We start from the raw sequence: 15010 nt of genomic DNA, 5'->3' as shown, positions 1-15010 counted from the left end.
AGCTACTTCATAAAAACTATTTTCCTTCCCAATTGGTTTGTTCACTGCCTCTGTATACCTTACAGGAGGAAGACCATTGATCCTGGCAGACTGCGGCCGTACATATTGGCCCCCAATTTGCTTCTGGGCCCAATTCAAAGGGCTGGAATTGTCAATTAAATCTTTATATGCCCTTGGAGTCTGCACCCCTTAATGGCTGCCTACTTCTGTATGAACCTACCCGACCACTATGGTCATTTTCTGAGGCCCTGGTTCAGGGACCCTCACCACCTGAGTCTAGATGAATGTAGGGTTGCCATGTTCCTGGTGCTGCTGGGCTATCTTCCACCTTTTGTCCACATAGCCTGACATCAGAAATTGGAAAGACTACAGAGGGGATGAAGGCCAACATGGAGCATCACCTGCCTCAAAAGTTTTCATGTGCTGCCCATTTTGATTCACAGGTGGCATGCTAAGAGGAGGAGGAGGTAGGGTCCTCTTCACCTAAAAACAAGCTATTCCCAGCCCTGCTCCACTCTCTAGATCAGAGGTGGCCAATGGTAATTCTCCAGATGTTTTTTGCCTAAAACTCCCATCAGCCCCAGCCATTGGCCATGCTGGCTGGGGCTGATGGGAGTTGTAGGCAAAAAACATCTGGAAAGCTACCGTTGACCACCCCTGCTCTAGATGCCTGCCATCGACTGCTCTCTCTTTCTCTCTTCAGTTCCCTTGGTGTTGCCCACCAAGGCTGTGCAGTTGAAGCTGCCTCCTTTCCCCGTGGGTGCCTTGGTTCTGGGCACAGCCTGAGCTCTCCAATTTGCTGGTGCCTTCCTTCCTTGGCCCAGCCAGGCTGTTGTGGTTCCAACTGGCATGCATAGAGATGTTGCCCCCTGATTCCATGGCCATCTCATCTTCTTCTGTATCTCGGGTCTTCATGGTGTGATGCTGAGAGCTCAGATTCCTTCCTTCTGTTAATCTTTGTAGTTTTCCAGCTCTAAATTTGCATTGAGAGGGGCTATGGCTCAGTGGCAGAGCATCTGCTTGTAATACAGAAGGTCCCAGGTTCAATCCCCAGTGTTTCCAGTAAAGAGGCCCAGGAAGTAGGTGACAGGAAAGGCCTTTTCCTGAGACCCCAGAGAGCCACTGCCACTGATGATGGACCAAAGGTCTGATTCAGTAGAAGGCAGCTTCATTTGAAGGATCTTTTAATTCTTATGCAGGGAAAGGACTTTCAGGGAAAAGAAACTTGGGACCCTGGGTTCTATGATTGTATGGGACCCTGCACTGAATAAAAAATAAAATAGCTTAAAAATGGTCCAAATATATCAGATTCTTGAAACTTTGTGCCTACAGAGATAATAGTTATGCATTTCCAATTGATGGATATATCTTATAACCAATAGACCATACAAGTTTCATCTCCCTAAGGCAGGGCTTTTTTTGTAGCAGGAACTCCTTTGTATATTAGGCCACACACCCGTGATGTAGCCAATCCTCCTGGAGCTTTCCGAACTCTTAGTACAAGGCCTACTGTAAGCTGCAGGAGGATTGGCTACATCAGGGGAGTGTGGCCTAATATGCAAAGGAGTTCCTGCTACAAAAAAACCCCTGTCCTAAGGCCTTCCTTAGCGGTCAGTCACTTTTGATGGAAGTGGCACACATTCAGACACGGTTTTTTGTTTTGTTTTTGACCACTGTGTGACACAGAGTGTTGGACTGGATGGGCCATTGGCCTGATCCAACATGGCTTCTCTGATGTTCTTATGTTGGATATTTGATTCCAGTGCAGAACAATTTGGAGAGCATGTGCAGTTAGCATGAGAGACTACCTATGGCCTACTCTGTAAACTTTTAATAATTGCACATTACAAGAGAAAGCAACACCTGGCTTTAAGGAGAACCTTTTTTCATACATTTACTCCTGGATGTGTGCTGTTTTATAATAGTAATATTGACCACCGAGGAAGGCCCTGTACATACACCACAGTAGATACTCCATTCCAAGATGGCAGATGTAGAGTATTGGAATCAGCACAGCGCCGCGCAACCCGAGCCGCCCGCGGGTCGCCTTGCGCAGCGCGGGAAAGCCACCCCAATCAGCTCCAAGGGCGGGAAGTTCAACTGGCCAGGATTGGGCTGGCCAGCAAAGGGGATGTTCCGGGATGCTTGTATATATTAGCGGACCCGACCGCGTGTTAACCAGTTCGGTAGTGTGCTAGCTATTAAATACTTATGCCTTCACCACGACTCGTCTCTCAGTACACTACACTGGCGACGAGGATGGGATCTAGCTAGGCCAGGCCACCCCGCGGGGAACCAGCCCTGGCCGGAGACGAGGAAGGCGAGAGACCGACGACCGAGCAGCCCGCCGCCACCATGGCGAACTCTAGCGTAACGACGGGCCACCTTGCTGAATTCAACCCAGAGCACCCCGAGAGATGGGAGACCTACACCGAACGGGTCGAGTGCTACCTGAGGGCGAACTTGATCACTGATGATGACCGGAAGAGAGACGTCCTGCTGAGCGTCTGTGGGGAAGAGACTTTCGAAATCGCACGAAACCTCTCCGCTCCAGAAAGGCTGACCGAGAGATCCTACGGGGAGATCGTGAGACTCCTCACGGGCCACTTTGCGCCCCAACCCTCCATCGTCGCCCGCCGATTCCTCTTCCACAAGAGGGACCAGAAGTCGGGGGAGACAGCGGCGGTCTACCTGGCGGCACTTCGGCAAATCGCCGGGAACTGCAGTTTTGATAAGAGGGACGAAGCCCTGAGGGACCGTTTCGTCTGGGGCCTCCGAGACGAACGGCTGCAACAGAAGCTCTTCGCAAAAGAAGAGCTCACCCTACAACAAGCCTTCAACGAGGCGACGGCGTTTGAGAGGGCCACCAAGGCGTACGGCCAGCAACGCGGGGAGGCAGTACACCAGGGTGAAGCAGAGCCAGAGGTCCGAGCAGAGGGAGACGCGTTCCAGCTCCGACGACCGCAAAGAACCGACACACGGGCCCCCGCGAGGCCACGAGCAACGGAGAGGCCCACCGCCACCACCGGTTCCAGGTGCGCCAGCTGCGGCGACCCCCACGAGCGAAGGGACTGCCCGTACCGCCACCTGGACTGCCGCAGCTGTGGGAAGACGGGCCACATCGCCCGGGCTTGCCGGGCCAAAAACAGCCGCCGCCAACCGTCAGCGCATCACGACTCCTTGGATGCCTACACGACGGCTTCCACCAGTCTACAGGTACTGAACCTGCCCCTTGCAGCCCCCGACAAGGTCAAAATGTCGGTCCTGATCGAGGGCGCCCCATGCCTCATGGAAGTAGACTCGGGTTCCTCCATCTCGATCATTTCGGAGGAAACCCTCAAGAGACTATGCCCCCGCCGCCGCCTCCATACGAGGCCAGCGGACTTCGTATTAAGGGACTTTCAAAAAAACCCGGTACACATCGTGGGGTGGGCCCGGGTGAATGTGGAACGAGGGAGTTTTAGAGGACCCCTAGACATCCTGGTGGTCAAGCGCCAACTGACCACACTCCTAGGGCTGGCTTGGTTCCAGCCTCTGGGAATCCAGCTAGTGGGGGTAGACCACATGCGGACCAGCAATTTCGACGGGGTCTGCCGGGAGTTCCCAGAGGTCTTCGACGGGTCCCTGGGGAGCTACAAGGGGCCGCCCATCACCCTACCGATCGACCCAACGGTCCGGCCCATAAGGCTCAAGGCGAGACGCGTCCCGTTCGCCCTAAAACCGAAAATAGAGGCGGAACTGGACCGCCTCACGGCCCAAGGCGTCCTAGAGCCAGTCACATACGCCGACTGGGAGACCCCTATAGTGACACCCGTAAAACCCAACGGGGAGGTGAGGATCTGCGCTGATTACAAGTGCACGATCAACAAGGCTCTACAGGACAATCCCTACCCAGTCCCGGTGGTCAGCCATGTCCTCGCAGCGCTAGCCGGGGCGAAGGTTTTTGGGAAGCTGGACTTAGCTCAGGCATACCAGCAACTGCCGGTCGACGCTAAGACAGCAGAGGCACAGACAATCGTGACCCACAGGGGGGCGTTCAGGGTTAAACGGCTGCAGTTCGGGGTGAGCGTGGCTCCGGGGATTTTCCAAAGCATAATGGACTCTCTCCTTAAAGGGATCCCCGGAGTCCAGCCCTTCTTCGACGACGTTTTGATCGCCGCCCCCACCGAAGGAGAGTTCAGCCGCCGCCTGCGAGAGGTCCTCAGACGGTTCCAGGCGGCGGGGCTGAAGGTGAAAAAAGAAAAATGCTTGTTGGGTGTTCCGCGAGTGGAGTTCCTGGGCTTCGCAGTGGACGCAGCGGGAATCCACCCAACCGCGGACAAGACCAAGGCCATTGTCCAGGCCCCTGCCCCCAAATGCAAAGCAGAACTACAGAGTTTTCTCGGATTGTTGAATTTTTACCACTCATTCCTGCCGCACAAAGCCGCGGTGGCGGAACCATTACACCGTTTGCTCGATAAACAAGCCCCATGGGTCTGGGGAAAGCGCCAAGCCGCGGCGTTCCAGGCGGTCAAAGACCTCTTAGTCTCAAACGCGGTTCTTCATCACTACGATGAAAACCTTCCCCTGATCCTGGCTTGCGACGCCTCTCCCTACGGGGTGGGAGCGGTCCTGGGGCACCAACTCCCGGACGGGAGGGAAGTGCCGGTCGCCTATTACTCCAGGACTCTGTCCCCAGCCGAGAGGAACTACGCCCAGATCGATAAAGAGGCCCTGGCGATCGTGGCGGGAGTCCACAAGTTCAACGACTACCTCTACGGTAGGCGCTTCACCATTGCCACGGACCACAAGCCACTCCTCGGCCTCCTAGCCCCCGACCGGCAAACCCCCCAAATCCTTTCACAGAGGGTTTTACGGTGGAACCAGTTCCTGAACTCGTACACCTACACGTTGGTCCACCGCCCAGGGAAAGCAATGGGGCACGCCGATGCCCTCAGCCGCCTGCCGCTGCCCGCCACAGACCCAGATCCCGCCCCGGCCCACGGGGTGATGCTTATAGAGTCCCTCCCCGAGCGCCCACTACACGCCGAAGAGGTGGCTCGAGCTACGGGCAGAGACCGCATCCTAGCGCGGGTCAGGGACTGGGTGGGAAGGGGGTGGCCAGCGGGCAAGGTGGAAGATGCATTCAGGCCATTCACGTCCAGGAAGGACGAGCTATCGACCCACAAGGGGTGCATACTCTGGGGGAGCCGGGTGGTGGTTCCCCCCCCCTTGCGCAGACAGGTGTTGGAAGATCTCCACGAGACCCACCCGGGCATCGTGAGGATGAAAGCCCTGGCCCGGAGTTACGTGTGGTGGCCGGGCATGGACGAGGAAATAGAGGGGTGGGTTAGGAGGTGCCAACCCTGCCAGGAGTCCAGGCCCAATCCGCCGTCCGCCCCGGTCCACAGGTGGGAGTCAAACGGGCGGCCGTGGTCCCGCCTCCATTTAGACTTCGCGGGGCCGCATCAGGGGCAACTCTTCTTTATACTGGTAGATGCTCACACAAAATGGTTGGAGGTGATCCCGGTCACCTCGACCTCCACCGCAGCAGCCGTCCGGGCGCTCAGAAGGGTTCTCTGCACACACGGGATCCCTGACACCCTAGTGACGGACAACGGCACGGCCTTCACCTCCCGGGAATTCCGAGAGTTCACCGAGAGGTACCTGATAAGGCACATAAGGTCCGCTCCCTTCCATCCAGCCACCAACGGCCAGGCGGAGCGGATGGTGCGGACCACCAAGGAAGCCCTAGGGCGCATTGTCCAGGGGGATTGGGACCACCGCCTCTCCGCGTTCCTGTTCCACAACAGGATCACCCCAAACCCCACAACTGGTTTCAGCCCCGCCGAGCTGCTCATGGGGAGGAAACTGACCACCCGGTTAGATAGGCTCCACCCGGACAGGGCGCCGGAGGTCCGCGGGTCCCCCGAGGTTCGCGAGGCAGTAAGGGGATTCTTTCCGGGCGACCCGGTGTACGCGAAAAACTTCGCAAGCGGCCCGGAGTGGGTAGCCGGGAGGGTCCTGAGAGTAACCGGCTCCCGATCCTACGAAGTGACCACAGCAGGGGGCCAAGTACTGCGGCGACACATCGATCAGCTGCGCCGCCGCACCCTGCCCGAAGAGCCGGAGGCAGCCGGGATCAGGGAACTGCCGGAAACGGAGTCCCCAGAAGGGGCCCCGCCGACTCAAGAACAGCCCATATACGAGGTCCCCGGGGCCGCGGAACCCGTACCAGAGCCGCTACCCGACCCGGACCATCCACCGCCAGAAACGGAGCCACCCGCAGCTGGGTCGGGCTCCACACCAATAGCAACCCCGAGGAGATCAACCCGGGAACGCAGGGCACCAACGTACCTACAGGATTATGTAGTTTAAACTAGGAGGGGAGGAGTGTAGAGTATTGGAATCAGCACAGCGCCGCGCAACCCGAGCCGCCCGCGGGTCGCCTTGCGCAGCGCGGGAAAGCCACCCCAATCAGCTCCAAGGGCGGGAAGTTCAACTGGCCAGGATTGGGCTGGCCAGCAAAGGGGATGTTCCGGGATGCTTGTATATATTAGCGGACCCGACCGCGTGTTAACCAGTTCGGTAGTGTGCTAGCTATTAAATACTTATGCCTTCACCACGACTCGTCTCTCAGTACACTACAGCAGAAAAGTGTCAAGTTTCACAGGCTTTCTGGGGGGAGAATGGGGGGGGGTATGAGAGTGTCAAACTACATGCTGTACTACACAGTAGGAGTCAAGTTGCACCTTTAAGACCAACCGAATTCTATTCAGAATGTAAGCTTTTGTATGCATGCATATTTCTTCAGACAAAGCCTCGTCTGAAGAAGTATGCATGCATTCAAAAGCTTACATTCTGAATAAAACTTGGTTGGTCTTAAAGGTGCAACTTGACCCCTACGTTGTTCTACTGCTTCAGACCAACACGGCTGCCCACTTGGATCTATCTACATGCTGTACTGTCGCTGTCCTCACCAAATGCCTGGCAAAACACCTCTGCCTTACATGCCCTGTGGAAAGGTAACAGATCCCACAAGCCATAGATATTCTCCAGCAGAGCTCCACCAGGCAGGGGGCCAGGGCCAAGAAAGCCCTGGTCTTGCTTAAGGACAGCAAGCCCATATCTGGGGAGGGTCCCCACTATCTCTTCCAACGCAGCCGAGAGAAAGATTTGTCATAGCGCAACAGGAACACCAGAGGGCAATGGAGGACAAGGAAAGAAACACAGAAGTCGCTCTAACAAAAGGGTTTATTGCACAAGGGGAAGCAGCGGGGAAGCTGGAAGGGGATCGGCACCTTCTGGAGTGTGCAGGAGCACTGTGGCCTTAACCCTGCCCTGGCACCAGAATTAGTGCTGAGCCCTGGCCAAAGGGGACATCACAAACGACTTAAGTCGTGGCTTATATCTGAAGCAGGCGCATGGCATTTCACGCTGCGCAGCAAACAGCTCTGAGTGCAAGAGAGGCAATGAAGCGGGAACAAGGCAAAGCAGAGCGGTAGAATCTGTCACGTACGAGGTGCCACGCTCCCCCCCCCCCCACGGGGGCTACCCATATTTGTTGAAGTAGACGGGGAGGCCTTTCAGGCAGGTGACCCAGATCTCCTTGGTCAGGCTCTTCCCCTCGTAGCTGCAAGCCCCTTGGGGCTTCTTCCCTCTCCTGGAGCAGACGGTGATGGGGAAGGGGATGGAGCTCCTCTCCAGTTCTGCCACCAGGTGCCCCCTGGAGCTGCAGAGGGACTGCACCTCGTACTCGCTGGCGTGGACGAAGGTGTTGCTCTGCCAACACAACATGCCTCTGTCGTGCATCATCGCCTCGCAATAGGCGTTGTCATTTCCAAAGGTGGACTTGGGGTAGTCCAGGTGCCTTTTCAGGAACTCAACATACTCGATGGCCTCACAGGGCAGCCACGGGCAGGCCACCGTTAGCAGGAGGCAAAGGGTCTGGCCCTTGGGTGACATCATGGGGCCCTGTGGATTGCAAAGGCAAGAGAACAAAGACAGAGGGATTGAGCGTTGAGCCTCACCCGGAGATACCCTGTGAGGACAATTGCGTAGAGCATTTACTCTTGCCAGATGTAATACTATTCCATCAGCAGTTACCTATGGTTGGGGGGTTAGCAGGAACACACAGGAACGCAGTTCCAGCTGGCTTGGTGTCAGGGGGTGTGGCCCAATATGCAAATGAGTCCCTGCTGGGCTTTTTCTGCAAAGAAGACCTGTGCAAAACAATGGTGACCTCAGGGGTGTGTGGCCTATTATGCAAATGAGTCCCGCCAGGGTTTTTTCTACCAAAAAAGCCCTGCCTTTGGCAGATAAAAGAAAATCCCACTCTCATTAAAACTTTGTACATGCAACTTCAAACAAGTTGATTCATGTGAACATGTGAAGCTGCCTTCTACTGAATCAGACCCTCAGTCCATCAAAGTCAGTATTGTCTACTCAGACTGGCAGCGACTCTCCAGGGTCTCAAGCTGAGGTTTTTCACACCTATTTGCCTGGACCCTTTTTATTTGGAGATGCCGGGGATTGAACCTGCAACCTTCTGCTTACCAAGCAGATGCTCTACCACTGAGCCACCGCCCCATGTTCTTCTTTACTGCTCCCCATATGATTCTGTACGCCTTAGGTTTGTAGACCCAATTGTGCTCAATATGACAAGTTGCTCAAATGCTGCAAAAGTATGCCATCTTCTGAAATGACTGAAAAGGTCGCTTTATTCTTGAGTCTGGTAATCAAGGATCGATTGTCCAATTATAGCTGTATGTGACTGGTTTATTTTGTTATTTCTGTATCTCTTTTTTTGCCTTAATTATAATCTGATATATGCCAATAAAGGATTGTGTTTGTTTAGCATGAGGAGGGATCTAGACCAGTTACCAGTAATTACCCAGAAGTAAAAAGAAGAAGAAGAATTGCAGATTTATACCCAGCCCTTCTCCCTGAATCAGAGTCTCAACTCACAATCTCCTTTGCCTTCCTCCCCCACAACAGACATCCTGTGAAGTGGGAGGGGCTGAGAGGGCTCTCACAGCAGCTGCCCTTTCGAGGACAATCTCTGCTACAGCTATGGCTGACCCACGGCCATTCCAGCAGATGCAAGTGGAGGAGTGGGGAATCAAACCCGGTTCTCCCGGATAAGAGTCCACGCACTTAACCACGGCACCAAACTGGCTCTCAGAGGGTAGCCAGCCTCCAGGCGCAGCTTACAGATTTGCTGGGATTCTTCTTCTTCTTCTCCCGATAATGGAGATCGGTCCCCCTTAGGGTTGCCAGGCCCAACTCAGGAAATACCTGAGGACTTTGGGGGTGGAGCCAGGAGACTTTGAGGGTGGAACCAGGAGACTTTGGGGGTGGAGCCAGGAGCAAGGGTGTGACAAGCACAATTGAACTCTAAAAGGACTTCTGGCCATGACATTTAAAGGGGCCATGATCCTTTTTAATGCCTTATCTTCACTGGAAATAATGGAGAACAGGGGCACCTTCTTTGGGGGCTCATAGAATTGGACCCTCTGCTCCAATCTTTTTTTAAATTTGGAGTGTTTTTTGAGCAGTGGCACCAGATGCTATGATGAAAATTTGGTGCTGCTAGCTCAAAAAACAGACCCCACCCCCCTCAGTCCCAGATTCTCACAGATCAATTCTCCATTATTCCCTATGGGGACCAGTCTCTATAGCAAGGTGGCCAACGGTAGCTCTCCAGATGTTTTTTGCTTACAACTCCCATCAGCCCCAGCCAGCATGGTCATTGGCTGGAGCTGATGGGAGTTGTAGGCAAAAACATCTGGAGAGCTACTGTTGGCCACCCCTGCTCTATAGGGTATAATGGAGTGCCCTGCGGACATTCAAAAAAACCCCACTCTTTCTGATAACCCTGAAGTGGGGGGAGGGCTTCCAAACCAGGGGATCCCCTGCCCCCACCTGGGGAATGCCCCCCTCCAGATAAAATGGTTGCTTTGGAGGGTGGACTCTGCAGCCTTATGCTTCACTGAGATGGCTCCTTCTCCACCTCAAACTCCACCCTCCCCAGGGTCCGCCCACAAATCTCCAGGAATTTTCCAGCCCATCGTTGGCAACCCTAGGATCAGGGAAATTCATGGAGTCTACCAAAGGATCATATTAGTCACAACAGCAGAATGGAACCTCCAGGTTTAGAGGCAGTAGATTTCTAAATAAGACCCACAGTAGTAGCCGTTGTGGTAGTTTACTGTTGAGTCACAGCCCTGGTGGGCTTTTCAAGGCAAGAGACATTCAGGGTGGTTTGCCATTGCCTGCCTCCGTGTCACTCCCCTGGACTTCCTTGGTGGTCTCCCATCCAAATACCATCCAGGGCCCACCCAATTGAGCTTCTGAGATCTGATTAGATCGGGTTAGCCTAGATAGATTAGGCAGGGGTGGCCAAAGGTAGCTCTCCAGATGTTTTTTGCCTACAATTCCCATCAACCCCAGCCATCAGCCAAGCTGGGTGGGGCTGATAGGAGTTGTAGGCAAAAAACATCTGGAGAGCTACCGCTGGCCACCCCTGGATTAGGGCAATACATCTAGGCCAGGGGGCAATTACTTCATGCCTTGTTCGTGGGCTCCCTGGGAACATCTGGTTAGGCTAGGTTAGGAAATTCCTTGAGATTTGGGGGTGGGATTTGGGGAAAGCAAGGGACCTCAGCAGGGTATTAAGGCATAGAGCAGGGGTGGCCAAACTTGCTTAAAGTAAGAGCCACATAGAATAAATGTCAAATGTTTGAGAGCCACAAAGCATGAATGTCAGATGTTTGAGAGCCACAAGGAAGGAAGGAAGGAAGGAAGGAAGGAAGGAAGGAAGGAAGGGGAAGAGAGAGGTGTAGGAAGAAAACAACTTTAACTTCAAATGCATTCTCCAAGCTGCCTTGGAGAAGTGATTTTAAGAGACAAATGCCATCTCCAAGTCAGCCAGTGGGGCAGTGGGGGTTTCAAGAGCCACACCATGCGTGTGAAAGAGCCACAGTGTAGCCACCCCTGGCATAGAGGCTACCTTCTAAAGCAGCCATATTCTCCAGAGGAGCTGATCTTTGTCAACTGGAGATCAGTTGGGATTCCAGGAGACCTCCAAGCCCCATCAGGAGGTTAGTAACTCTAAAACCACAGATCAGTTTGTCAATTGTGTTAATTTTATGAGTTATTTCATGTGATAGGTCAGGGGTGGCCAATGGTAGCTCTCCAGATGTTTTTTGCCTACAACTCCCATCAGCCCCAGCCAGCATGGCCAATGGCTGGGGGCTGATGGGAGTTGTAGGCAAAAAAACATCTGGAGAGCTGCCGTTGGCCACCCCTGTGACAGGTGAACATGGAAATTGTAACTTTATCCTGGCCTGGTCCCCATCATGGCTCTCATCTAGGGTTGCCAGGTCTGTGTTGGAAAATACCTGGAGACCTTGGGGGTGGAGCTGGGAGAGGGCGGGGTTTGGGGAGGGGCCCTAGAGGCCACCCTTCCAAGCAGCCATTTTCTCCAGGGGAGCTGATCTCTGCCAGCTGGAGAGCAGTTGTAAACGCTGGAGATCTCCAGGTCCCACCTGCAGGCTTAGGGAGAAGGTTACACCAAAGTGACTGCAACACATATGTACTTGTTATCAGATATAGATGAATTTGCATCCTGTACAGCTGCTCTTTTTGCTTTTGCTGCTAAGAAGATCAGAGCCAGGGCAGTCTCATAAGGGTTAACCTGTAAACCAGTTTATCTTATTCCTATCTTATTGTCTATCATTTTACTCATGCAATTGTAGTTTTAGATTTCTGGTATTTTACTGTAATATTTTTTTGTAGTACTTGAAAGTTTTGCAATCTTGTTATGGCCAACGGCTAATACAATACAATTTGACTTGACTTGACTTAACCTAAGGTATCATGAAAAACTGAAGATATCGACCGTTTTGGTATTGGATGAACTTGGAGTGATTCTTCATTAACATGGAGAGACTTTTTTGCATTAAAAGTTCTTTATGTACGTAGAAAGACTTTTCATTCATACAGAGAGACATTTTGCATGAGAACTTCATACTGTACGCCTGTATATATGGGCATTTATATTCAGCATTGATTGTTGGTGTGTTATGAATTTTGATCTAAGAAGTATATGTTTTGTAATTCATTTGAGTTCTAGAGTTATTAGGTTACAATACCTTGGGTCTATGTGCTACACCCACCTGGAAGCCGGCGACCCTGTATGGGCCTTGGGCATTGCTGTTGTCGTATTCTTTGGCAAGACCACTCTGGATTTAAAAAATTCTTCAGGTGAAGTTTTCCTCATCATGACCACCCACTGGGCCTGTTTTCCTCTGCTGAATTCCTGCCTGTCACCCAGCGCCCTGGTTAAAGGGATAGGTGTCCAGTCACCAAAGAGGGGCTGTGTGTCTGCTTGCACTCCTCATTGGCCCAACTCTGGCTCAGGGAACTTCCTGGAACCAGAGAAGCCAGAGGGGCTCTGTGGGGATTGGATAAACATATGGATTTGGGGGCACTGCCTGGGGAGGGTGGCATTGAGGGAGCAGCCTAGGAAGAAGGCAGATGTGATGTCACACCCTGGGATTTCTTGTCCTGTGATGTCATTTCCAAGTCCAAGGGCAAACCCTCTACCTCTTCCCCATTCCCCTTAAGACTTTTTTTCAAACTCACATTTGAAATGTAGAAGTCCTGCTGTACATCACTTCTCTCCACCTTTGTCTCCCATTTTTACATCTTGTAGGTCACAGTACATTATCATAACTGGACTGTTTTCTGTTGGGAGCTTTAGAATTCCTGGATGGAGGAGGTGGTTGGGCTAAATGTCCTCTCTAGGACACCACCTACCGGACTCTATGGGCTGCTCCTAGCCTCAAATCGAGCTGCTCTGCTGCAGACTGACACAGCTAATCTATGATTCTGAAACCGAATCTTCCGGGAGAAAACCACAGGGCGGTCCAGTGCAAGGAAATCAACACAACATTCATTATGATAAATGCCTTTATTGTATGGGGGGGAGCAGCAGCAGGAAAGCAGGAACGAGACAGACGCCTTCAGGAGGCTGCAGGAGCAACTGGGGCTTTCGCCGTGGCCGAGCGCCATGGCCGTGCTACGTCCTTGTCCCAAAGAGGCAAGGAGGCATCGCCAGCAGCTTAGCTGGGGCCTTATATTTGAAGGAATGGGTAATAATCTGCAGAGTGTTACGATGAGCTCTGGGTGCTGCGAGAGATGCAAGGGCATGGAGCGGTGGGCCAGAGAAGCCAAGGGCTCTGATCTGCCCAATGGGAGGAGCGGCCACCTTTCCCATGAGGCTACAGGTAGGAGATGTAGCGGACCGGCAGGCCTTTCTTGCAAATGACCCGGATCCTCCTGATCTTGCTCTTTCCCTTGTACCTGCACAGCCTCCAGCGCAAGCCCCTCCTCCGCCGCTGGCAGACGGTGATAGCAAAGAGGGTCTTGCTGGTGGTGATCCCCTTCAGGATCTGCCCCCTGGAGTTGCAGATGGACTTCAGCTGCTCCTCGCTGGCGTGGATGAAGGTGTTGCTCCCCGCGCACTTCAGACCCTTGCGGCGCATCATGTTGTAGCAGTAGTTGTTGTTGCCGCCGTAGTTCGACTTGGGGTTGTCTTGGTGCCTCTTCAGGAAGCCTCGGTAGTCCTTGCCTTCGCAGCAGGGCAGCCACAGCCAGACGGCCGCCACCAGGAGCAGGAGGCAAAGGGTGTAGCCAGAGGGCGACATCCCCGGGACCTTCGGAGCTGAGCTCCTGGCCTGCAAAGGCGAGAGAAGAAGATGATATTGGCAGGCTAGGGTTGCCAAGTCCAAATCAAGAAATATCTGGGGACTTTGGGGGTGGAGCCAGGAGACATTGGGGGTGGAGCCAGGAGACGTTGGGGATGGAGCCAGGAACAAGGGTATGACACGCAGAATTGAACTCCAAGGGAGTTCTGGCCATCACATTTAAAGAGACAGCACACCTTTTTAGATGTCTTCCTTCCATAGGAAATAATGAAGGATAGGGGCACCTTCTTTGGGGGCTCATAGAATTGGACCCCCTGGTCCAATTTTTTTGAACCTTGGGGGTACTATGGGGATAGGCACTAGATACTATACTGAAAATTTAGTTCCTCTACCTCAAAAAACAGCTCCCCCAGAGCCCCCGAAACTCCAGATCAATTCCCTATGAGAATCGATCTCCACAAAAGGAATAATGAAATGCTCAGCAGACGTTTCCGTTTCCTCCCCCCACCCCCATTTCTGGCAACTCTGAAGCGAGGGATTAGCCTCTCTACTCACAAGTTGCTGCCAACTTCTCCAAAGTAACACAGACACACCATCCCAAGAGGAAGCCTTTCAATTGGAGACTGAAGCCACCGGAGGGGGAAAGGCACATGGTCCTCTGGGGGCGGGGCTTCCCCTTCCTGCCAGCTGACTGGGGGCGGGAAGGAGCCTGGGAAAGCGGAAGAACCCCCACTAGGACCTGGGGATTGGCAAGCCTATGGCAGGCAGGGCTTTTTTTTTTTTTAAGCAGGAACGCATAGGAATGCAGTTCTGACTGGCTTGGTGTCAGGAGGTGTGGCCTGATACGCAAATGAGTTCTTGCTGGGCTTTTCCTTTTTAAAAGGCCTGTGCAAAACAATGGTGATGCTACAGATGTGCAATGCAAATGACTTCCTGCTGAACTTTTTCTACAAAAAAAGCACTGTTGGCAGGCCTCATTTTGGGCAGGAGCTCCCAGGAGCGGAGCTCCAGAACCACTACATTTCATTGTGCTCCTTCTTTCTTCCCCCCTCCCAATAAAAAAACATACTTGCTTCTGGGCTCCCTTTTTCAAACCCCCTGTGAGAATTTTGCTGAGCCCTAAGATTTGACAAACTTTCTCATATTTTTCCCCACAAAAAAATGGGGAAATAAGCAAAACATCTAAAGCAGACAGATGGAAATCTTCCTCATGCCACTGTGGCCACCTAGAAGAACAGGCCCAGTGCTAGGGGTGCCTGCAACCCTAGGCCGAACTCCACTTCTCTGCCCCCCCCCCAATCAATATATATGCACACGCT

The 15010-nt window shown here is 53.1% G+C and overlaps 2 protein-coding genes across 2 annotated transcripts; both read right to left on the bottom strand.

Moving 5' to 3' along the window:
• Positions 1-7530: 7530 nt before the first annotated feature.
• On the bottom strand, positions 7531-7944 carry LOC132583286 (ribonuclease-like). Its single transcript, XM_060254951.1, has one exon. It carries the CDS (start codon positions 7942-7944, stop codon positions 7531-7533), a length of 414 nt encoding a protein of 137 aa, XP_060110934.1.
• Positions 7945-13265: 5321 nt separating this feature from the next.
• Positions 13266-13691, bottom strand: LOC132583285 (ribonuclease-like). The gene has a single exon (XM_060254950.1). It carries the CDS (start codon positions 13689-13691, stop codon positions 13266-13268), a length of 426 nt encoding a protein of 141 aa, XP_060110933.1.
• Between the last annotated feature and the right edge of the window lie 1319 nt (positions 13692-15010).

Source organism: Heteronotia binoei, chromosome 15 (assembly GCF_032191835.1).
Source record: "Heteronotia binoei isolate CCM8104 ecotype False Entrance Well chromosome 15, APGP_CSIRO_Hbin_v1, whole genome shotgun sequence".
Classification (NCBI taxonomy): domain Eukaryota; kingdom Metazoa; phylum Chordata; class Lepidosauria; order Squamata; family Gekkonidae; genus Heteronotia; species Heteronotia binoei.
Note: the sequence above shows the minus strand (reverse complement) of the source record. Positions and strands in the feature narration are given on the sequence as shown.